This window comes from Rhea americana, unplaced genomic scaffold (genome assembly GCF_003343005.1).
Source record: "Rhea americana isolate MKP2758 unplaced genomic scaffold, rheAme1 scaffold_97, whole genome shotgun sequence".
Lineage (NCBI taxonomy): Eukaryota > Metazoa > Chordata > Aves > Rheiformes > Rheidae > Rhea > Rhea americana.
This window is the reverse complement of record NW_028187166.1, coordinates 874,000-896,443: the sequence shown is the minus strand read 5'-3', so window position 1 is coordinate 896,443 and position 22,444 is coordinate 874,000. Positions and strand designations below refer to the sequence as shown.

The 22,444-nt window shown below is 46.8% G+C and overlaps 1 protein-coding gene across 2 annotated transcripts in view; it reads left to right on the top strand.

The window, feature by feature from the left end:
- The window catches only part of COL5A1 (collagen type V alpha 1 chain), a 167,007-nt gene that overhangs the window by 114,493 nt on the left and 30,070 nt on the right, over positions 1-22,444 (top strand). For both annotated transcript variants that reach the window (XM_085325272.1, XM_085325271.1), the window contains exons 26-37: positions 1,251-1,295; positions 3,695-3,748; positions 7,381-7,425; positions 8,617-8,670; positions 10,934-11,041; positions 11,651-11,704; positions 13,211-13,264; positions 17,967-18,011; positions 18,379-18,432; positions 19,386-19,430; positions 20,508-20,561; positions 21,130-21,183. In XM_085325272.1, coding sequence (XP_085181398.1) covers positions 1,251-1,295; positions 3,695-3,748; positions 7,381-7,425; positions 8,617-8,670; positions 10,934-11,041; positions 11,651-11,704; positions 13,211-13,264; positions 17,967-18,011; positions 18,379-18,432; positions 19,386-19,430; positions 20,508-20,561; positions 21,130-21,183 — 666 coding nt within the window. The remainder of the gene's footprint in view (positions 1-1,250; positions 1,296-3,694; positions 3,749-7,380; positions 7,426-8,616; positions 8,671-10,933; positions 11,042-11,650; positions 11,705-13,210; positions 13,265-17,966; positions 18,012-18,378; positions 18,433-19,385; positions 19,431-20,507; positions 20,562-21,129; positions 21,184-22,444) is intronic.

Here is a 22,444-nt window from a genome sequence, read left to right as displayed (position 1 = left end):
GCTTCCGAAATGTTGTTGTACTTGCATTTTACCTCCCCTGGAGTGCAGATGGGTATCAGGAACTGAAGGCAGACACAACTGTGGCCTGTTTCATGCACTAATGCTATTGGTGCTGTTTAAATTCACGGGTACTGTAGGATGAATTCAGATTGCATTTTCTTGTGCATTTTGAAAGTGTATAAACGACAGGTGTCATTTTCCTTCTTTTAAATCAAACCTGCTGTATAAAATCCGTCTTGTTTGACCTTCCGTTTTTAAAGACTGATCACGGAAAATAATCTACGATTTTGCTTGTTTGGTTGCTAGAAAGTCATTTGTGTATTGAGGAGAGTTCATATGTAGAGAAACTCTTGAGCACCAAAGTTCTCAGTGGCTGTAGAGTACCTGGATGTGCTCTCATCTCCTTTAAAAAAGGAGGACATGAGTGCGCAGGGAGTGACTTAGCTGAGGGTTTAATGCCTTCATACAAATATTAACAACTAAAAAGTCATGTTTCATCTTAGCATCATTTGGTTCCTGTAGCAGGAAAATGAACATGGAAGATTGCTTCCATAGATTTCCACAGTTTCTCACTAATTCTTCCAGCTATATTTGAAGCAATTCGCACATTTATTTTCTACAGTTTGAAATCCCAACAAAAGGCTTCTAAAGGCTGTGGATAAGAATGTGTTGGAAACTCTTGGATGTTGGGTTATTCAGCATCAAATCCCAGGAAGAATGCTGGCAGGCACCCAGCTGGCCAGCATGTAACACGGATGCGGGTTAATGGAGCTTTTGTCATGAGATCTCACAACTGACTCTAGGAATTAGTAAATTAATGAAAGGCTCTGACCAATCTGGGCATCTTGTGACCTTCACAAGTTTTCTAACACAAGGTGTTACTTTTATCTTGGATTTCCATCTGCAAAATTTATATGCTGCTCACTGCTGAACTCACTGAGGTGTTCTAATTCATGAATTAATATTTGCAAAGTGGTTTCTGCTTCTCTGTTGAAAGGTGATGAAGAAAAAGAAAGCATAGAATAATAAAGTAGAATACCATCAAGGGCCAAAGTATAGTCCTCTTTCTTTGGGTGAAAGCTTACTCCTGCAAGCTGACTTCAGTGGGGCTATTTGTATCAGTAAATGCTTCCTGTAGAGTAACTGCTCTCTTGCAAACAAGTCATAGCTGGCTGATTGAACTTGCTGGTTTCTGAAGCATCAGGCACACACTAAACCCATTTCCCTCTTCTGTTGTCTCTTATTAATAGGGTCATCCTGGCAAGGAAGGTCCTCCTGGAGAGAAGGGGAGTCAGGTAGGTGTCAAGAAGCTTCTTGTTACTGTTAAGTATCAAAATAAGAAATAAGAATTTTACCTTAGCCTTGAAATTGAAGGTATATGTTCATTGCCACAGAGGCATGAAAGTGCTGCAGTCAGCTCTGAAGAGGAGAGAGAATGTGTCTACGTTAAGGGAGTTTGCTATTAGCAGCTGGAGCTGCTGCTTGTATTAGTGAAAGAGATTTTTCTGTTGAGGCTTATAGTTCTTCCCAAAATAAAATAAACAATACTGTCAAAAAGATGTTTGCCAGCATAAGGACATCTGCTGGCAGAGCTGTGTCGAGTAGTTTCACATTCCTAGCTGACACAGGAATGCTACAAAAGCTAAGACTGGTTGACAGCACAGACACACGCTGAGAAGGTCAAGTTAACTGGATGGAGACAAATGTTCCTGGAGCCCAAGGGTGGCTGAGCAGTCAGAAGATATGGTTCACGGGAGGCAGCAAGAAGCAAAGCCCACTGCAAAAATTCTGAAAGCTGAGCCCGGGTCATCTGTTTGTGTCTCTCCCTTGGTGATTTTGCTGTTCGTTCTTCAATTAGTTCTGCGAGGTGTGGGAAAGACGTATGTAGAAATAGCATGATGTTCTTCCAGTGCTTGTGAGAATCCGGAAAAAGCTACATGGAAGGGTGGATATTGTAAGACTGGCAGCTTATTTAGCCATCAGATCTTTGTTAACAGTTTCATTCTGAGATGTTTCTAATGATTCTGCCAGAGAGTTTGCTCTTTGGTGTTTTGGTCACGGGAGGAATGAAGGGGCACTAACAATTTTTCCAGTAGTACTGCAGTTGCCCCAGAAATCTAGCAAAACATTACTTTTCCCTACTTTCCTGGCAAGCAGCACTGAATAGCTCAACTGATGTGAAAACCGAAACTGTGAAGCAAAGCCTTTTCTTAATTAGACACAAATAAATATCTTTTGTGGCCCCAGGGAATGTAGAAAATTACTCTTTTTGTATTTGTGGTCTTTCTTCTGCTTCCCCACCCCAGTCAAAGTCCCTCTTTAACAATATATTTGAGAATATTACTCGAGGCTAGAGTCCTTGAATTATACGGTCGTCAGTCTGTCTGGGAGATTTACCATCTGCATTCCCACTGTGTCCCATTCGGTTGAAAAACATTACATTTGTCAAAAGTCTTTTATTAGAGCGCAGTCCGGTTTGATTGAAGTTCACTCTAGCCTTGCTTGGGTACTGTACAGTGCAGGAAATGATGGCTGCAGCCTTGATTGGGGCCATTTGTCCGGCTGGCATCATGCAAGGCCAGGAATTCAAATGTTCGCGTCTGTAGAATATTAAAAGCCAATAAGCAGTTGTGCAGGCGCTCCCTGTGCTGGGAGACATTTAGCAAACGTCAGGGAGTCAGCAGGTGTCAGGGTAAAAGTCCAGATCCAGTCCATAACTTTCCTCATGAGTTATTACTTGAGCAATTATGATCTCAGAGCAGTGTTTGTGCTGCTAAATTTGTTCCAATTGACACTAGCATGAGGTCTGAGACTCCAGTGGGCCACAAGAAGTATAGATCCGTCAGCTCCGTCTGGCTGTCAGGCTGGAAAATGTTGTCCAGCTCAGGCTGAAAGAAACGGAAGAGTGTTTACTTAGTTTGCTAATTGAGCAAAATAAAACCCAACCAAAATTCAGTGAAGAAGGTGATCTATCTTGCAGAGTCCTGTGTGACAGCGAGGGGACTGGGAAGTTATGGAGACTTTGCAGGGCAGGTATCTGGCACCAAGTCCAACACTGCTAGTGGTGCCAGTGATGATTCATAGCGTTTGGCTGCCAGAAAGGAGCTTTATGAGCATCTCCTCTCCTCTCCCCCCAAAGCTGAGGCGAAAGGAGATATCACCCAGAGGTTCCTGCCTCAAGCTGCGACTCCTGTTCGTGATGGTCGTTGTAAGCCCTTGTATTGCACCCAAAGAGTGCTGCTGTGTTGCTGTGAAACCAGAACTGTTTGGGAAGCGAGGGAGAGCAGATGGATGTGTTCTTCCTTTCTCAGATACCTTTTCTTTGCCCTTTTTTCCCCTTTCCGTCCCTTTTTTCCCCTTTCCACCCTTTTTTTCTTATTTTGTTTTTAATACATTGGTCTTACGTATAAATCTCCTTTCTAATAAGTTGCCGCTCTGTTTGGCTGTCTTGTCTCTTTCTCCTTTTCTGTTTTGTAGATCTTTGTTTTGCTCAGATGTGTGCAGCTCCTCTAAGCGCCATTCCTGTAGCTCTCTGTATTTTTTTTTGCCCGATTTTCGGATGGCCTCTGCCATTTCTGTCTGTTTTGAGGCAGGCAGATGACTGAGATATTTGTTCCCACATGTTCTCCTTATTACTGCACCTTCTCATTGATTTAATGTGTTTCTCTTTTTTGGTACTTTTTTTTAACCCCAGGGTCCACCAGGACCTCAGGGCCCCATTGGTTACCCAGGACCTCGTGGAGTCAAGGTAAGAAGGGGAAGCAGAGATGCTGTCCTGTGCATTGCTTGTCTGACTTGAGTTCTCCAGCTTGTGCTGGAGATGAACAGGATCCTGTAGGTCTTTCCAAGCAAATTTAAAGAAGGATCCCGCCTTCGTGCCCTGGTGAAAAGGGTATTGCATGCTCTGGTTCTGTGGCTGTGGAAATGATGAGAGGGTGACAGGAGAGTGCATTACCTGCCACTTAGAAAAGGGTCATGGGGAAACCTGTGGAGATGCGAGTCATGTCTGAAGGAAACAGCAGCAGTCCTTGGTAAATCTAGATGTATTTACCTGAAAAAGAGGTATTACTAGTAGGAACATAAATGCCCTAACAGATTGCTTACAGCTACCTCCATGACTTTACTCCATCATCTTTGCTGCTTGATGAAGTCTCAGTCTCACGTCTTCTCACAGGCCACGAAGATTTTAAGTCCTCTGCTCTCCAGTAACACCTTGTAGCCTCATTCAGCACTTTGGAGAGATTTCTCTTTTAATTCTTCGTGAGTATGGCTCAATCCCATTCCAATCATTTTCAGTTTACAACCAACGTAAATCTCAGCCAGAATGTGAAGACTTTAACAAGCCTGTTAATGAAACAAAATAGCCTATTACTAAAACAAAGCAAGCTTTTCATCCTCCTGATCCAAAATCTTGTTATGCGAAGCTTGTGAGTCTCAGCAATGTGTTTTCTCACTAGATTGAATTCCTCTTCTCTGGCTTGCTGCTGCTGTCTGCAGTACTTACGCACTGATAAGAAGGCAAGGGTATTTTTTCTCCACTCTGCTACGGCTATTATGCTCCATCAGGATATATTAGTTCAGCTGCGGTTGCATCCTGCATCCCAAAGGTGCAGTGAATCTGCAGGGACCTGTGCTAGTGTATGCAAACACAGACTACAGGTGAAATTAAACCCTGTTAAATCCCCTGAATATTTTTTAAAAAGCAAAAACCCATTTGCTGTTCTGCCTTCAAACTTTAAGCTAGATGTATTTAGCCAAAGCAGGCTTTCAGCTCGCTTCTTACAATGTTGGAGATTGAAATGCAGTGGTCCATTGGGGAATGATTTGCTCTTGTGTTTACCACTAAAGTGGAACTGTTCCACATTATAGTGATCTACAGAAAGTGTGTCATGCACCAAATCCATAGTGCTTACAGAAAAGGTTTTGTTTCCTACAAGCAGTGTTCTAGTAAGCGAATGAATCTCTAGTTCTGAGAAAAATGTGTCTCTTCAGACGTGCAGCTATAAATAATTTTTAGATCTTGCCTCGCTTACCAGAATTCTGTCCTACTGCAAAAATTTTGATGTACTTATAATTATACTTTTTATTTACATGCCAAAGGGAGGAAAAAAATGTTAAAATACTCAGAGCAAAATATTATTCCCTAAAAAAAAAAAAAAAAGAAAGAAAAGAAAAATCTTATTGCAAGAGTTGCATTGCCTCCAGAAGCGATTCCGCCCTGAGGCTGACGGCTAGCTGCAGCGACACTCAGCGCGCTCCTTTGTGTATAGCCCCTGCCATCTGTAGGGCAATTCATATACCTCCGGCAGAACGTGGCTGTTCAGCATTTTCCTAATTCCCAACAGCGTTTGGAGCCCGCAGCCTCCACAAGCAGCAGTGAGCAACCAGATCTTCGATGTCTCGATCTCACCGTGCGCTAGTGCTGACTCAGTTGCGCACTGACAGTCTGCAGCCTCTCGATGTGCCCAGCTCAGTCGGGCCAGGCCTGTCCTGCGCGAGACCCCGTGTTTTGGTCAGACTTCACGTTTGCACAAACACCTCCGCGAGGCCTGTGAATCTCTGCTCAGCTTGCTCCAGGCACATTTATCTGTTTGCTGGGTTTTTAAAGCCCTCTTCTCTTCTCTTTACAGTTTTATTCGGCATCTCCTTGTTTAGTTTGTGATCAGGTAAAATTCAGCAGGGAGTAGAAATCCTGGTGTAGCACATCATTTGTAAGCTGTGGTGGCTCAGGAGACAGGGCTCCCCTGGGCAGGTGGATCTTTAAGCAGTGACTGCAGCTTCTCCACCAGGAGCCCTGGAGAAGCCCTGGTCCTTGTCTCAGAGAGAAGAGCTGGCCCAGATGGAGCCCAGTTTGATCCTGTTTGGCAGTTTCCTCTCTCCCAGTTCTTCTAGGCTGTCTTTCTGTGTTGCTTCCCCTCCTTTCTCCTTGCATTGGAAGTGCTAAATTCCTTTTCATCCCCCCGCTGGAGAAACAGTAGTTCAAGAAATGGGGAGTGACCTGAATTAATGCAGTTACCATTTTCTGCATAAATAAGTGACAGTGTTGCTCTTGTGCACAGCTTCCCGATCCAGCTTCAGCCTTAGTTTGGCTGCAGTTTTCTCCTCCTGTCTGTCCCTCGGCTCCCTTCTCGCCCTGAATCTGCACCAGGGTACCGGGGCTCTCGGCGTCAGCAGCTTTTCTGTTAGACATAATGACTTGGGTGCTGAGCGCAGCATAATAACGAACAAGGCGACAAGACAACTCCAGGGAGGAGGTTAGTGCTGGATAGTACTTGACTGCGTCTCTTGAATCCTGAGAGTAGCAGTATCTTCTGGAAAATTACATCCTCTTTACCTTGCCCGTTTACAACTGATGATCTCAGCCTCTGGGAGCTGATTAAGCAGCAGCGTGCTTAATAGTATCACCGTGCCGTGTCGCTCGGGACAGAGGCAACCGCAGGTTACACGTAATGCTGCCTTGGATTCTGGTTTTCTGAAGACCTGCTCTGGTTTTGAGCCTGCAGGATTCAGCTGAGTTGTTTCAGCAGAAGAGGGTCATTAACAGGCTTTTGCCATGAGAGGGCTCTGGGCAGGCTGTCGCAAGGACTTCTTCTGCAGGCAGGCGTCCGTGGCAGCAGGGCGAGCGGGCTGGATCCGCGTGGGGCTGCCCGGCCTTGCAGGGCGAAGGAAAGCTGCGTGGATGCTACAAAAGCAGCCTTCGATGTATTTACTTTTGCTGCAAGTGGTCCAGCTCTGTCCCGTCAGGCAGGAAAAGAGAAATCCAGGTCTAGTCATTGACCTAAGGAGCTCCCAGATTTGCCCAGAGAGAAGAACTCATAAAAACAACAACACCGAAAGTGCACATACAGAGGCGAGAACCGTGGTAAAAGGAGCCAAGCTTAACCTTTGTGGGTGTCAGAGCAGTGCTGCTGACTGCTGCAGACTGGCACGGGAACCTCTGGGGTTGTGCTCTGTGTTTTTAAAATGAATTCACCTTCCAAGTGTCTGTGTACAACTCTTGCACTGGTTTTCTCTTAATTCTCAAGTGAGCTCAACATGCAGGCAAGGCCTGTGTGGAAATGTTTTTGGAAAGTACATGCAGAAAACACACTTTTTGTCATGAGTTTTATGCCTGGAAATTTGATTCCAGGAATTATACAGGGCTTGGACAAAGACCACCCGTCTGCCCAGTCAAGTCAGAAGTTTTTGAGTATCAGACACTCACTGACAAACTAAAAGCCAGTAATCAGCAGCTGACATTCAATTAGCAATACATTTAGGAACATAACTTGTACTGATGTCGCTGTCAACATAGTAGGAAGCAAAAATCACTATTATTAATGATTCTTTAATATTAAGCTTGCGTGTACCCTTGTAACATCTCTTTTTGTCTCCTGCAAGGGAGCAGATGGTGTTCGTGGACTGAAAGGTACCAAAGGTGAAAAGGTGAGTTAACACTATGTTTGGCTTGGCTTTCTACGGGTTCTGAGCATTTTTGCAGGCCAGTCTCGCAGGGTGTCCACCTGAGAAATTTTCTCGTACGTGGGGTGTGATCTCTTAGATGAGCACTTTGGCTGAGAGCCTTGGAGACTGGTCACCTCTGGTTTTGGAGCAGGCACTGGACGGATGCCAGCCATGATGTTCTGCCAGCATATCTCAGCTCTGACCTGGGAGTAATCGCGTTTCAGTGGCCTGCTTGGGTCTTGGTCTGATTGCTGAGGCCAGCTTCGAGCCCAGCTTCGTGGCAATTTCCTCCAGACAGAATTTGTAGCTTTAATGTTCTGGGCATGATTCCGCAGAGATGAAGGGTTGGTGTGGTGTGCTACAGCTGGATAAGAGCAAGCAGGTTTGGACCTGTGAAGTACAGCCTATGGAATATGCTACCCGGTGCAGTCAATAGAGCAGCTTGTGAGATCTAAGTCAGTAAGAAAGTCGACACACTCTATATGTGCATATATCAAAAATGTGGTGGTTTTTTCTAGAGGAAGAGTGGGAAATGGGGAAGATTCTCACCCCTTTCCAGTCCTAAAGAAATCCATGTTCTTTCATTCTTGCTGCATAACAGTTTGGCAGCAAAGCTGGCAGTTTTTGCTAGGGAATCCTGGCAGAGACCTTCCAGACTCAAAAGGTGTTTCTGTGTCTTCATTGCCTATGAGGGATTTGCTGTAGGATGAAATACATTATTGATTTGAGTTCTGCAATTAAACCTTCAGGCCGAAAGAAATATTGCCACTGTCCTAGAGGTTGCCTAGAAGCATGGTGTAAAACATCCTCCATGAAAATAAAGCCAGTTGTACTTCAGAAATAATTGGTTCCCAATCCTGGCAAGGTGTTGTTATTCACATCAAGCCATATTTGTGATCTTGACTTGCAGCCAGCGAGGGATGTGAGGGAATACATGCTTGTGATCCCTCTGGGGACCTGGCTGTGCAGCATGATGACATTATTCTCACCTTTGAGTTTTTGCACACTTCTTTATGCCTGCTCATGTATGCCAAAGACTTACAGAAGCTGGTGGTATGATGGGCAGTGTGTGGACTTAACCTTATCCTCCCTGTGTAGGGACCATACAGTGAGGCCAGAGAAGCCTTTAAAAAAAATCTGTACAACTTGTCTGTTTTTCTCTCTGTTATTTAGGGTGAAGATGGTTTCCCTGGCTTCAAAGGTGATATGGGCATCAAGGGAGACCGGGTAAGAGTTTGAGGACTGATGTGATCTCATACTGATTATAAAGTAGCAGTCAGGAAAAGGGTGAGGACAAGAGTCCAACAGAAGTGCAGCTGCTTCCGGCTGTATTCTAGGGCTGCAAGTGTGGCAAAAGTGGGGCAGATGCACAGGAGCAGGCACCCACCTGGAGATGGTTGGGAACCATTGCAGAAAGGCATGTGTGGCAGGGTGGCTGTGGCTGGACCTCGGGGCTGGCTGAACTGTGCGTGGCCCGGATGGTGCTTGGGGAAGAGGAGGGGCAAAAAAGAAAAGTCTGCAATAACCCAGCAGGAGGCTGACCCTAGCAGGGAGGGAAAAGCATTTGTAAGGCTTTCAGCTGCTGAGCCGCAAGGTATAGGTTCCTCTTGGTGTAATGCAGCTCCTAGTGAGGAGGAGAAGATACATGAGAGGCATATGCTCGTTTTTCCAACCCATAGACCCATCCAAATGATTTTCCTTCACCCAGTCCTGGGGGTGAGCAAAATCAAAATCCTGCAGCTGCACAGTTCTTGCTTTGCCTTTCAAGCTCTTGTATTTCCTTGGGAAAAACACCTGGGGAGAACAGCAAGTTAGATTCTTCTCTGACTCCTTCTGGCATGTCCAATGTCTAGGAGTAGGACTTTCATGTTCACATGAAGCAAAAGTTATCCCTAAAGTTTTTAGTCTCGCTTTGAAAGTAAAATAAATCTGAGTAGTAATAGAGGATCCTGTTTTGCTGCTTTGACTGCTGAGAATCCTGCAAGATCCAGCTGTATCATTTATTTATTTCCAGTATCTCTTTTCCCCATAATATTGCATCTGGGGTCTAGTAGGTCTCTTTATTTGCAGAGCCTAAAGTGCTTCCATACCATCAATGCCAAGTGTAAAGTTACAAGGAACACACTTTAATAGAAACTCGAGTAATGCTAAGAAAGCTGCCAGGGATGCAGTTTTATAGTAGACTCATAGTTTTATCAACAGAGCACTCTGTCTGGTCTCAAAAGCTTTTAAAGTCGTTGGAAGAAACAGACTGCCAGAAAACCGAAGTAATGCTTCGGTGCGGACCCGTGACTTTGCAGCATGTCTGTTCATCCTGAGCGCCCAGCCCGTGGGGAGAAGGGGCTGTTCTCGTCCCCGCTTTCTGAACGATTGCGTTGCTTGTGGCTTGGTGTCTCATCCCTGAGCGTTCAGTATGGAGCCCACTCCATCGTTCCCACTGATCAAGAGAGCCTTACAGTTGTTCATCCCAGTGTTTAAAGCAAAAATGTATGCCTTGTGTGAGGGCTTGTATAGTATAAATCGAATCCTCCATTTCTCCTGATATTTAAATGTGTAACTGAACAGTTCCCTTGTTCATACTCTATATGCCACCTTGGAGCTGTCCTAGGGTGACCCTGGGAAATCTCCCACTCCTTTCTAAGGAAGAAATCAGGCTGCTATGACCAAGGGCAGCATCTCAGGGAGGCAGCCTTTGTCCTTGCCAAATGCAGATATGCATAAGCTATTTCAAACAAAGCTCTCAACTCCTGCTTCCCACCAACAAGCTCTTTGTATTTTATGATGATATATATACTGAGCTATGAAAGGACAAGGGGTACTTGAGAGCCTCGCAGATAAATCTGAGGCCATCCAGCATCCTGTGAGTGAGAAGAAGGCTGCCTGTGTTCGCAGCATAGAAACATCTCTTCTTACCCTGCATGACAAAGTGACAACTATTGTTTTGTGTTCTGAAGCCTGCAGTGTCATAACAATTCATGTTAATAGCTCAATCCTATCTGCTCTCAGGTTTCTTAATGATTTTCAGCACAAAAGCCTGAGCCCTATCTTTAGTCTCAAGTGGCCCAGTTCAGTCCTCAGTTAAACACTTCTCAGGGCTTACTTGCACATAAAACTATGATTTGGGAAGCAGCAAGTGGGTAAAGGGGTGCAGTGCAATTAGAACTAATGAAGGCTGTTTTGGTGGAGATGCGCTGTGAGTAGATGGGATAATTGGGGTATAGGAGAAGACTGTTTGCTGTTCTTGGAGATAACAGCCAGGCTGTGTGAATGAAAGCTTGGTGATCTAATAAGGTCTGCAATTTACTCAATGACAGTCTCATCTGAGCCCCTTGATAAAGACCTACTTTCTCTTAGACTTGTATTAACAGCTCCAGGGAGTAACTGAATAGAGCCAAACATGCATTTCTGTCTCTGTTGACTCTTTTGCACAGTGGAAGATGTGAGATCCCAAATAGACCTTCTTCATCAGTGCCTGTCTTTTCATTAACAGGGTGAAATTGGTCCTCCTGGCCCAAGAGGTGAGGATGGTCCTGAAGGCCCCAAAGGTCGCTCTGGTCCCAATGGAGATCCCGGTCCTCTTGGTCCTGCTGGGGAAAAGGTGAGTCTTTAGGATGGAGTAGCCCAGTTCTGTTTTATACCAAAACCTGTTTCTCCTTGGACAGGCTCAGGTGTGTGCTCAGGGCAGTGTCCAATGTGCGGAAGCTGGGGATCAGTTTTAGGGCAGAAAGGATGAAGGGGAGCTAGGAGTGCTTTGCATGAAGGCTAGTGTGAACTGTTCGAAAGAAAAGACCAGAGGAGGCAGTTGTACTGCAGTGGACTGTGTATTCAACTATGGTTTCTTCAAGGTTATCTGCTTGCACGTATGGTTTTGGAAAAAAAAATAAAGACCTGGGGAAAAGAAATGGAAAAATTATGAATATCAGAAACTGCAGTCTAATTTCTACGTGCATCAAGTTGAGGAGAAAAAAAATGATGTCAAAAAAACCAGCCATGCTCCCCAGCAATGCTCATTCTGTGTCAAGCCCGCAGAGCTTCCAGGAGAGAGAGGAACGATTGCAATGCCCCCATCAACTTTGTTTCACCCACATAATATCTACTCTGCTCTCAGCTTCTCTGCACCTAGCATCTTCCCTTTTTCCTGGTGCAAGTTTGAAGCTGCTCACAAGGCACCTTTCCCTCTGCTAACGTGCTTTTATTTGTGTTACAGGGAAAGCTTGGCGTTCCAGGATTACCAGGTTACCCTGGAAGACAAGGCCCAAAGGTAACTCTAACGTATTCACCCCGGAGAGGTGTGGTGTGTGCGGACAAGACCGTCGGGTGCTGTCCGAGCCCTGCTCGCGATGTTGTGCAGGGGGCTCAGACCTCAGCTAATGGGAATAACGTGGAACAGCAACTGCTTTCAGGCCGGAGTGCCCTGAGGTTTGTTCAAGCCTAAAGCAGGAGGGACATGTTGCAGGAGGAAATGAGCAGGGGCTTGACTCTTCTGCTCCTGCATGGCGATCTCTACCATCACCACGTCACTTTACACGGGCATGAATGGCTTGTAAAATCCAAGGCAATGGAAAGTAAAGCCTTTGCCCTCCTCCCTTTTGGAGCTATTGGGCATGCAGTGTTCTCAGCATTTCGTGCAGCGCTGTCCCTCCTCTCCCCATAAATGGGTAAAAATAGCTCCCAGTCCTTAGCTGGTGGGAATGGACCGCGTTGCTTCAGTGGCTGGTTCTGAGCCACATCAGCTCCTGTAACGTGCCGGGAAGAGGAGCCCAGCGCTGGGGACAGCAAAGGTGAGGTGTGCAGACCCGATCCCGTGAGGGCTCTGCAGAACAGCCTTGGCAGGACGTGTAAACAGACTCCGCGGGAGCTTGCGTCCTACTAATAGTGATACTTCTCCCTGGATTATGCTTTGTATCTTCAAAGCGCTGAGCTACTGTCAACTAATTAATTAAGGAGAATGGCTGATGAATTGGGGCTCCCTGAAATAAAAATAAAACTGCCATTTTCAAATTTGCAAATACTCTTTATATCTTATCTACATGCCCACCTTCATCTGGGCTATTTTCAAATGTTCTTTTTAAATTAAAACCGAGAATTCCACTACATAGGCTCAAGCTGCAGCCTGGCTTTTACGTGCCCTGGAGGCTTTGGGAACTTATGTTTTTGTTAACATTTTTTTTAAAAAATCATATTTCATTATTCATGTTCATTGCTTGAAAAAACAGGCTTGTTTAACACTGGAGACATAATTAACTGTGAGAGATTGTTTCCTGGTTGTGGTGTTGATGTTTTAGTTTTTAATTTGCATTTTATATCTGTTTTTTTTTTTCTACATTGCTTTTGCTAATTCAAATTTTAAAAGCAGCAGTAGCTATTCTCTAGGAACTTAAATCAGAAAGGAAAAGCCAGGAGTTAAATTTTCATGAGCAAAAAAGTGACTTAGGAGCTGAAAACAAAAGCTTTCCTGTTCTTTAGGCATCTAACACAATTACAAGCTTGGGACTTGTGCAATGGCCTCTAATGAGGCATGGATCCCTTTTTATCTTTTTTTTTTATTTTTATTATTTTTTTTGCTATTTTTGGATGAAAGTTAGGCTCTGAGGTCATTTCAGGACTGTCTTTGGTTTTGTTTTTAATAGAGGAATGTTTGAAAAAAAAAGTTCAGAGTTGTAGACGTCAGCAGGTTATTCAAGGCCAGTGAACGCCTGATGTGGAGGGACAGAGCTGGCCATTCCCATTTGTTGAACTGTTCTCTCTCTTTTTTTGTTCCCCCAAGGGTTCAATCGGGTTCCCAGGATTTCCAGGAGCCAATGGAGAGAAGGGTGCACGGGTAAGGAGCCGCTTGGTCTAGCCGTTTTGCTGAGTTTCATCTCAAAAGCAAGGTGGTTGCTTCCATGGAGGCTGCCAGTCCGTTCCCCTGCGCCGGGATGCCCAGAGCCCTCCCTGGCATGTGCTTGTCCAGCTTCTCCACGCGGGGCCAGAGCATCCTTTGGCAGGTCCCATCTCCTCTGGCTGGTTCCTGACAGCGAGCAGCAAACCCGAGTGCTTCATCTCAGGCGATGCTTGGGCTGTTCCTGTGGGTGGTTTCTGCGATGGGCTTTTCAGCAAGAGCCCAAGGTAGTCAGAGGCTCCTGACTTCACCTGTTGAGAGAGATGGATTTCAGTAATAGCACAGTTAGCTCCACAGCAGCTTTCCAATTAAGCTCTGGATATTTTTCCCTTAAGATATTTTAGGAGTTTTCTCTGAATCTGAATCCTTCCCTCACTGTCAGACATTGCTTAGGGCATGAAGAGCTTTTTAATTAACAGTAATTATTAGAGATGGGCGAAGCTGTTCAGAAGCGGCAAGAACCGTCTTTAATCTAACCTGAGGCTGATGCTCTCAGCCCCTCTTTCCTGTGCCCGGTGTCGATCTCAGGTGGTGGTGTGACCCGTTGGTGGTGGTGTGGTCCCAGGGGAAAGATGCTTCTTCCCAAAAGAGATGGGAAGCATACAAAAATCTGCTCTGGAAAAAAGGCAAATAAGAATAGTGTGGAGAATATGGGCAATTTCTGAGGCCACAGCTTGGTCTGTTGGACTGGTGGAACTCCTGAGCTTCTCTTACATGTTCCTCTTTTAATAAGCTGAGCTATTCTAAATCTTGACCTCTGTTAAACATCCTTAAAGTGTGGGAGCTTCACCCTCCAGGGGTGTCTCTGCCTCTCCCCCTCACCCACTCGGTCAGTGTTCACTCCCGAGTAACGATGAAGGTGTTGAGGGGTGGTCTACATGCGCTGGTGGGTTTTATTTTGTGGCAGGAGAGCATGAGTTAGGCCGTTCAGAGGACAAACACGAAGTCATTCTTTGCGCCAGCTCATGTCATAGGGAGAAAAAGGTTGTGTGGGTGAGGAGGGTGGGTAGAGTTAGTTTCCTTTTTATTCTCATTTAAATACAAATGACTTTTAACAGACGTGTTTGGTGGGAGCACAGAAAATATAAATCAGCACTGCATTAATATTGTGCCACTGAAATTTGGTTTGCATCTTTGAGGGCTTTCCCTGCCCCTGCCTTTTCTTCCCCGGGGCACTTCCATCTCCTTGTGAACTGCAGTGTGAAGTTTGCCGGCGGTTGTGCCCGATGCACCTTTCAGCCCAGCGACACCAGCCCTTTCGAGGGGAGGAGGACGGGTTTCGTGTCGGATGTGCCCTTGCAACTCTGGCCAAATAGCTGCTTGTTTCTAAGGTTAAAAGCCCTGAAGGTTGGTTGAAGCTTGACCAAGTCCAGCCTGAGGTGGCTGCACGTTTGATGGGCAGAGCACAGCTTTGCTGAGACACTGCTGCTAAAAAGAACAAAAGCAGTGATAAAACAGAGCAAAACGCATCAGTTTGCCTTTTTTTTTTTTTCCCCCTCTCTGCCCTAAATGAGGAGCAGCGAGGGAGACCGCGCGTGCAAGAAGCAGGGGAAGGGAGCTTTGCCAGCCAGCTCGTAGCCCTGTCGGCTGCAAATACATTTGTTTATTTTACGGTGGTTTGAAATTTTACGTCTCAAATATTTGGGCCGTTTATGCTGTTTTACACATAGTTGCGCAGCTTGTGCCAGCGGTGTTGGTGCACACGTGAGTGTGGGAGGGGGAGAGCGCTTTTGTTGACAAATCCACTATTATTAGCAGCAGCCCTGTTTGAAAAACCTTTAGGAGTAGCAAAAATGCAAATTGTCACTTGCTCTTCTGGCATGCCCTTTTTTTCTCCCAAGCATCTGATTTGAAATAAGTCAAGAGCAGCTATACACAGAGCGAGAGACAGAGCTAGGATCTCACGACCCCAAATGAAATAGAAGCTATCAGCTGAGATTTAACTTTAGCCCTTGTTGAGTTAGACTTGACAAATTATGCCCTGCCTCTCCTGAGAGGAGTAAATTTGCTATTTTATGAGCATGTCTACGTATAGTCAAGAAAGAACATTTGTAAGATTTGATTCTCTAGTGCAATGCAGGGTAACCCAATTGGCAGCTAAAACATCCAAAAATCATTTCTGTTTGTCTTTTCCTTTTCAAGGTGTTACTTTTACAATGTCCAACACAGTTGTTTTTTTTGTCCAACATCATATGAATCACAGGTTTTTCTAATTTCTTAGCTGATGACAATCATAAAAATAAGCTTTCCAGCTCATTACTCCAGCAACACAAAAAGGCTTCCCAAGTCGTTTTTTTCTTCAAAATGAGGTGGAAAACGAAGGCAGCAAGAGCAGAGTGGGCAGCTCTCTCGAGGCTCGGTCCCGGCGGCAGTGCAGCCGGAGCCCTGCAGAGCCCGGGACCGCCAGACCTGGCCAGGCGGCTTCCGACTGCCCAGCCCTACGCGGGGGCCGGTAAAGTGAAGAAGGGAGCAAAGAAGACCTTTGGGGTCTTTGACGAAACCTGCAGCTTGTTTTAAATACCGGGATGGGTTTGACCAAGCGGTTTGCTGGCCACAGGGCTCGTTTTCATGTTATTTTCTGCAGCTCCGTTTTGGGAGCTCCGAGGAGCTGTAGAGAGAGGCAGCGTTTCTCAGTGGTTCGGGTTGAATGCACTGAAAACTGATGTGCGACCAGCACATCAGCCCAGCAAACATGATGTAAGTCTATCCCTATTGAGGAAGACGTTGAGCTTCCTCTGCTGAAGAAGCGGGAGCCTCTTCATCGTTCAAGAAGAAAATCCCGCTTTTGAAGGAGGGCAGTGGCACGTCACCACGTAGCTGAAGTGCTGCGATGAGCCGCCCTCCCTACGTGGGTTATCCTGACTGAGACCTAAACTGCAGAAACGGAGGCGAGCTCGGAGCTGGGTCGGACCCACGCTACGTGAGCCCGTGGCCGGCTGGTCCCCGTTGTCCCTAGGGATTCACCTCCGGCCGCCAGGGCTGGCGCGTCTGGACGCTCTTTCTTGGATGGTCGTGGGTGAGCTCTCTTGGACGTTTTCAAAACCTGATCAGAAAATCAATACTTGAGCTGTGAATATAGTGGTTTTATTTTTAGAGCTAATAAGCCTCTCCCATTAGCGCAGAATAATAGATCTTCCTGCCCTCCTTGTCTGACAAAGCCCGGAGGGTGCATGGAGCTACTGAAATCCAGGCCACTTATTTGGGTGCCTAGAAAATAATCTGAATTTAGATGCCTTTCCTTTCATATCCCAGCCTGAAAAATATAGGCGTGTGTGCGTTTACAGCACTATATAAATTCTTAGCAACAGTATACCATGCTGCATGCATGATTAATGATAGCAATAAGGAGAGTAAAACTTTGCTTAAAAATAGAATTGAAAAAGCAGGGAAGGATTGTATGGGGCTACCTGCAGGCAGGCTGCCCTCCACTGCACCTGATCTGCATTTAGCCTCGCATAGTTTAAGGAAGACCAGATGGAGTATTTTATAATGATTTTTATAATTAACTTTTAAAAGTGTGCCAGCAATGTTTATTAAATGGAGACATGGAACAAGGAGGATTCAGCAAGGCTAATTTTAGTAGCTTGGAATAAAGTTGATTCTAAAGTTTTCCAGCTCCTGTTGTATGTTTGCCTGGTTAATGAGTGCCAAATGTGAGAAGGCAAGATTTAGAGATGATGGATTTGGGGCAGAAAGTGGCAAGCGGTATTTTAAGCCTCCTTGTTCCTTGCATAGAAGGAAAGCGACTCTTTTTTTAGCAGGGGATTGGTAAAAATAGTGGACTGTTGGTCCAAAGGGAGAAAGTGAAACCCGGTGGTATTTACTTATTTATTTGATAACTTGATACTAGCTAAAATAGTGTTTTCAGGGAGCGAGATCTGGGCCGTTACTTCCCTTCTGGGTACACGCTAATGGAGCCCAGCGTAGTGCTGGGTTTGGGCGCCAGCCGTCTTTGTCGTCTTTCTGTCGGAATCGATCGCGGGCGCCCGTTACGGGGAGCCGAGCGCATCTGCCAGATCGCATCAGCCGGCTGGTTTGTCGCTGCTGCACAACAACCTCTTAAATTACTTATTTCGCGCAAAGGTTCACAAAGATGGCGAAAGATCCGTAAACGCGTGGGGCTGCTTGACGGGCTTGCGTCGCGTAAAATAATCGCTCGGGTCAAGGCTCCAGCCCTCCTGCTGCCCTTCCCTAAACGGTTAGCGCCGCTGGTCTGGTGTCGTGCGCCGGTTCCCGGTGCGCGCGCCTGCGCGACCCGGCCTGCCCCGCTTCCCGCGCGGGGACCCGCCGGCTTTCTGCGCGGCGGGCGCTCGAGGAGGGGGACAAAGACGATCAGCTGGAAGAAGGGAGCGAGCGGATTTTGGGGTGGCAGCGCTTTTTGCTGGCTTTGGTGTGTTTGCTGGCTTTTTAACGTTTTGCGTGACATCACGCCGTAACTGAAAATAAATACGGGTATCGGGAGCCCAGAGCGAAAGGAACGGCCTTTCGTTGCAAACGAGAACCAAAGAGGTTTGGGGGGCCGGCGGGTGTGCGGTGGGCTCGGCTGCGAGCTCGCCTGCCGCGAGCCCGGCCTGCGGAGGAGCTCGAGCCGGGCTGCGGTGCTGCTTGCTCCAAACTCACCCGTGTTTCTTTCTCGTTCCAGGGGACACCTGGCAAACCGGGTCCAAGGGGGCAGCGCGGTCCAACGGTAAAGATGCTCTTTTATTTTTTCTCGTTTCCCCCCCCCCCTTCTTTCCCAGTGTGTTTTCAAAGCTTGTTAAGGCCATTACTTGGGTGAAAGAAGAACGATCTGATTCCCACCCTGACTGGGTAAGATGTGGTCCTTTAGCTGGTCTTCAGCAGTTGAAGCAGAACACAGGGGATGTGGTGATTTGGGCTGGCCGGGCTCCCCGGCGGCAAAGGCTCTGGTCATGCCGCTCCTTCTGGTGGGACGACTTGCGCATCGAATGCTCGTCAGGCACCCAAGCGTTTTGCCTAATTGATGTCTTAAAATAGCAATGGGGTGCTGTGGCTGGCAAGAAGGGCTGAAACGTCTCCTTTTGTGTCTTTTTAAGGGTCCACGTGGGGAAAGAGGCCCTAGGGGAAGCACTGGGAAGCCTGGCCCGAAGGTAAGGTTTTAGAGCCTTTGGCAGCAGTTAGAAGAGGAATTGTCTCCTAAAACGCAGTGATGTACAAGATCATCCAGTTTATTGCCCTCCATTTCCCTTCTCCTCTGGAGAAAAATACTGCGTTTTGAAAGCTGAACCCTGCTAGTCTTCGTTAACCAGCCAAAAGCCTCAGAAATAGCACGCGTGGGTCCTACAAGCATGTTGGCCCGTGGTCCAGCAGGAGATGCAGCGCCTGCCCGGGCTCGGGCCCGCCGCGGGGCTCCCCTGGCCGGGAGCAGCTCGAGCCGCTGGGGCACCTGGGCTTGCAGCACCGCGGCTGGTAGGGACCCATCTGCGGGGGAGCCCCGTTCCCCGCGGGGCCTCGCTCCTCGCCCACCCGTAGCCAAACCCGCTTTCCGTGCGACGCGTCGGCCGAGGATTCGCTGGCAAATGCAATAGGCGTCGTTCTCCAAGCCAAGCAGGAGCGTGCGGGTCAGGCGTGGCGAAGCTCTCCATCCCACCAGAACCCACTAGATAAACCGATTAAGCGAGCCTCAATCGCTTGGCCTGATGGAAGCGAAGCTTTTGTAATGAAACATTGTCGCAGCAGCGCTGCCTGCTTTAAAAATAAATGTCTCGGCTTTGTGTCGGCATGAATTTTTGATAAATACCTTGGCTTTGCTGCAGCATTTATCTCACAGAAGGAGCCCGTTATCCGGTGGAAATATCCTGAGCTCACCGACATTATCTTTCCTGTATTTTTATTAAGCGGTGTTGGGGGGAATGAGCAGCTGCTCGTTTGTCACTGGATATTGCTCCTGATACAGAATTATTAATAGAGAGGGGCAGGGGGAATCGGTGGGGTGTGTTGTTGCGCTGTGGTTGGTGGCATTTAAAGTCTTTGTGCAAAGCAGCTGAATTGGTGATATGTATTTTTAATGCCTTTTTTTTTCCAATTTTTTAATTCGTAAAAGGGCAACTCTGGTGGTGACGGCCCCCCTGGTCCTCCTGGCGAAAGGGTAAGACAATCCAGTAGGGCTACAACAGAAATTAATTTTAAAAAGTCCAGTAATTGGACATGGTGCATGGCTGGTTTATGGTGCCGAGAGGGAAATGAGATGTTTTACAGCAAGCGTCCTGCCAAATACCTCCACGAAACAGGGAGGGGTATGCACACATCAGGCAGAAAAAAGTAAAAACCTGTTTATAAACCGAAGTTAAATTTGCTCTTGTGGATAGAGGTATCAAAAGCCATCAAAAGCAACCCTCAGACCTCTTCCTAGGCAGGGTCAGACAGGGCTTTGATGGAGGATGCCCCATGCAAACCTCGTGGTGCAGGGGAAGAGCCACCCGTGTGCTCTGGCTGTTTGGCCAGAGCCCTGGTTTCCTGGGACAGGTGGACCTCCAGGATCCCTTATTCCTTTCTCCAGGCTACTAGGACATAACTGGGATTTTCATGATTTTAGCCTCAGTTTCTGCAAGGTTTTTGTTGTTGTTGTTTTGCTTGAAGATTTTCTACAAAATTGCCCAGGCAGGAAATATGAGATCGGCCTCCAGCTTTACGCTCTGCTGGTTGTGATGATAGGGGACAGGGAGCTGCCGCTGACGGTGCTCTCGGAAGCGACCGTCCGAGGGGTGTAAGCACGCCGGGGAGCCAGAGCGTACAGAGCAACATCGTGCCCCTGCTCATGCTGCTCTCGGAAGCCATGGTCCCGAAATCACAAGGCACTCTTCCTTTATTTCTGCTTGAGACTGGGGCTGGTAGCTCCCAGGTGTGATGGGAGAAGACCTGTTTTTCATAGCATTGGAGGGAAAGATAAAAGAGGTCAAAAACTTGCTTAACGTTTGTAGAGCTTTTTCCAACTAGACAGGCACTCAGGTAAATGTACCCAATGGTTCTTATTTCTTCAGGCATTCTTTTTTTCCAGGGATGGCCCTATGCAGCTGTAGCTTGCACTTCAGTAACATTTTGGGGGGCAGAGAGGAAACTGGCTTTCTGTATCTCTGTGCTCATCTGCTGTTCAAACAGCAGTGGTATTTCATAGTAAAGTGTGTGGGCTTTTTAACTGTGTCTTCTGGCTTGTTTTGTATCCCAGGGACCACCAGGGCCTCAAGGACCAACTGGATTTCCTGGACCAAAAGGCCCCCCTGTAAGTAACTCTCTTTCCAGAACATGCAAAGAAATACATTAAGTATTTTCCATCCAGCTGTGATTGCCTGTGCCAACTAGGTCTTAGCTGCTTCTCTGACAAGTGGCGACGTACCCAATAAAAGGCAATACTGAGACATCGTAACTTAACAGTTTAAGATTTTAAACAGCCAAGTACATTGTGGCTGATTATAAACGTTCATTTCGTAATGATTCAGCATCACCAGGATCTTTGTTTTTCCCCTCTGTGTACTGGGAGGACAGCACACCAGAGTAACACTTCTGTCTCTGCAATTACTATACACTGATGGGGGACCTCAGAAATCTTTTCAGAGTGATTTCTTTCCCTGTGGTGGACAGCTCTCTGCATCTCTGGATCTGTAAGATAAATCTTCCTTTGAGAGATTTGTGGGAAAGGGCTGTGTCTTCGGGGGTTTTGAGAACCCCCATTTTGCTGTAAAATGAATAGGAATTAATGCAAGTATGCAAGCAGATTTGATTTAGTCCTCATCACAGGTTAACTGCTAAGTCATGCTCATGGTTCTTCTCACCCTGTTTTTCTTCTGTAGGGTCCTCCTGGAAAGGATGGATTGCCTGGTCACCCCGGACAGAGAGGAGAAACTGTAAGTAGCCAAAAATCTTGGATAGATCATTAGTCCTGAGTCTTGTCTTGCCAGTTGTTTTTTCTAAATCTTTCTGTGCAGCTGAGGAGGTGTTGCCACATGTTGTTTTTCTCCAAAGGTCTATGTCTCTTCAGCTGCATGGGATGGTCTATGGGAAGCAACCCTGTTTTGGGCAGGACAAGTCGGTCTAATGATAGTTTATGTGAAGGCCGTGAACCAACTTCTCTCCCTCTGTCCTGTTAGTAGACTGTGAAGATCACAGTGTACCATGCACAGAGAAAACGTGAGCAGAGATTTAGTGAGACTGGTGACCAGTATCAAAGGTGGTTGGGTTTCTGCTGTGCCGGCGCTGCAGCCAGCCAGCTCCGCTGCGGTCCTCCCTAAGTGGGAGGAAGTTGGCTGGGGTTGAGACCATGTCAACACACCAGCACGAGCCTGCAGTTAGTGCAGCAGGTGCTTTTAGGAAGTGGAGAGCAGCTGGGGCGACTCCCACGCAGCCCTGGTCGATCTCTGCAGCCCCATGGGCTCCCGGAAGCGCTCTCCCCTTAGCCCTCTGGGGGGGCTCTGAGCCGCTCTTCAGTGTGATATGGCTAAATCCGTATTTTCTTCCTTGTTCCTTCCATTGGAAATGTGCGGGTTTTACATCTCTCTGTTCCAGTGATGTAACTTAACTACAGGTCTGTGATAGCAGAGATTTCTCCTTGAAAAGGGCTCCCTCCTTTACAACTGAAGCTCTCCGCTTTCAGCCACAGCTGCTTAGGTCAGGGGCAGCTTCCTTCTCCAGCTTTACTTTCTGTGGAAGCTGTAGTGGGGAGAAATAAATGCTTTTTTTCCCTCTTTCTGACTCTTCACGTGGTCAATGCCAAGTACTCTTGCAAAGCAAGAGAGAGTTACAGCCTGGTTTTAACAGTACCTGTTTCAAAATGAAAGCAATTCCTGGCCGAGAGCAATGATGCAATGGTTTTGCTCTAGCTTTTCTGTCCATACTGGTTACTGCTTGAGTATCAGCCACTGCTTAACACACCAGTAGGAAGAGCATCCCTGCTGCTGCTGCCTTTTAGCTGAAGCTACTCGTGGTGGCCTCTCAAAGTTTGGCCTAAGCTCCTGTCCAGCAATAATCACTTGCCGAACGTGTCTCCAATGCAAGGAGCAGCTCCTGGCTGTTTTAGGTACCTTACTGTATTGTGCACATACTGCTTTGTCAATTTTAAAAGATTTTGTTGCACAGATGTAATCATTGTTTCTCACCAAAGGAGAATGA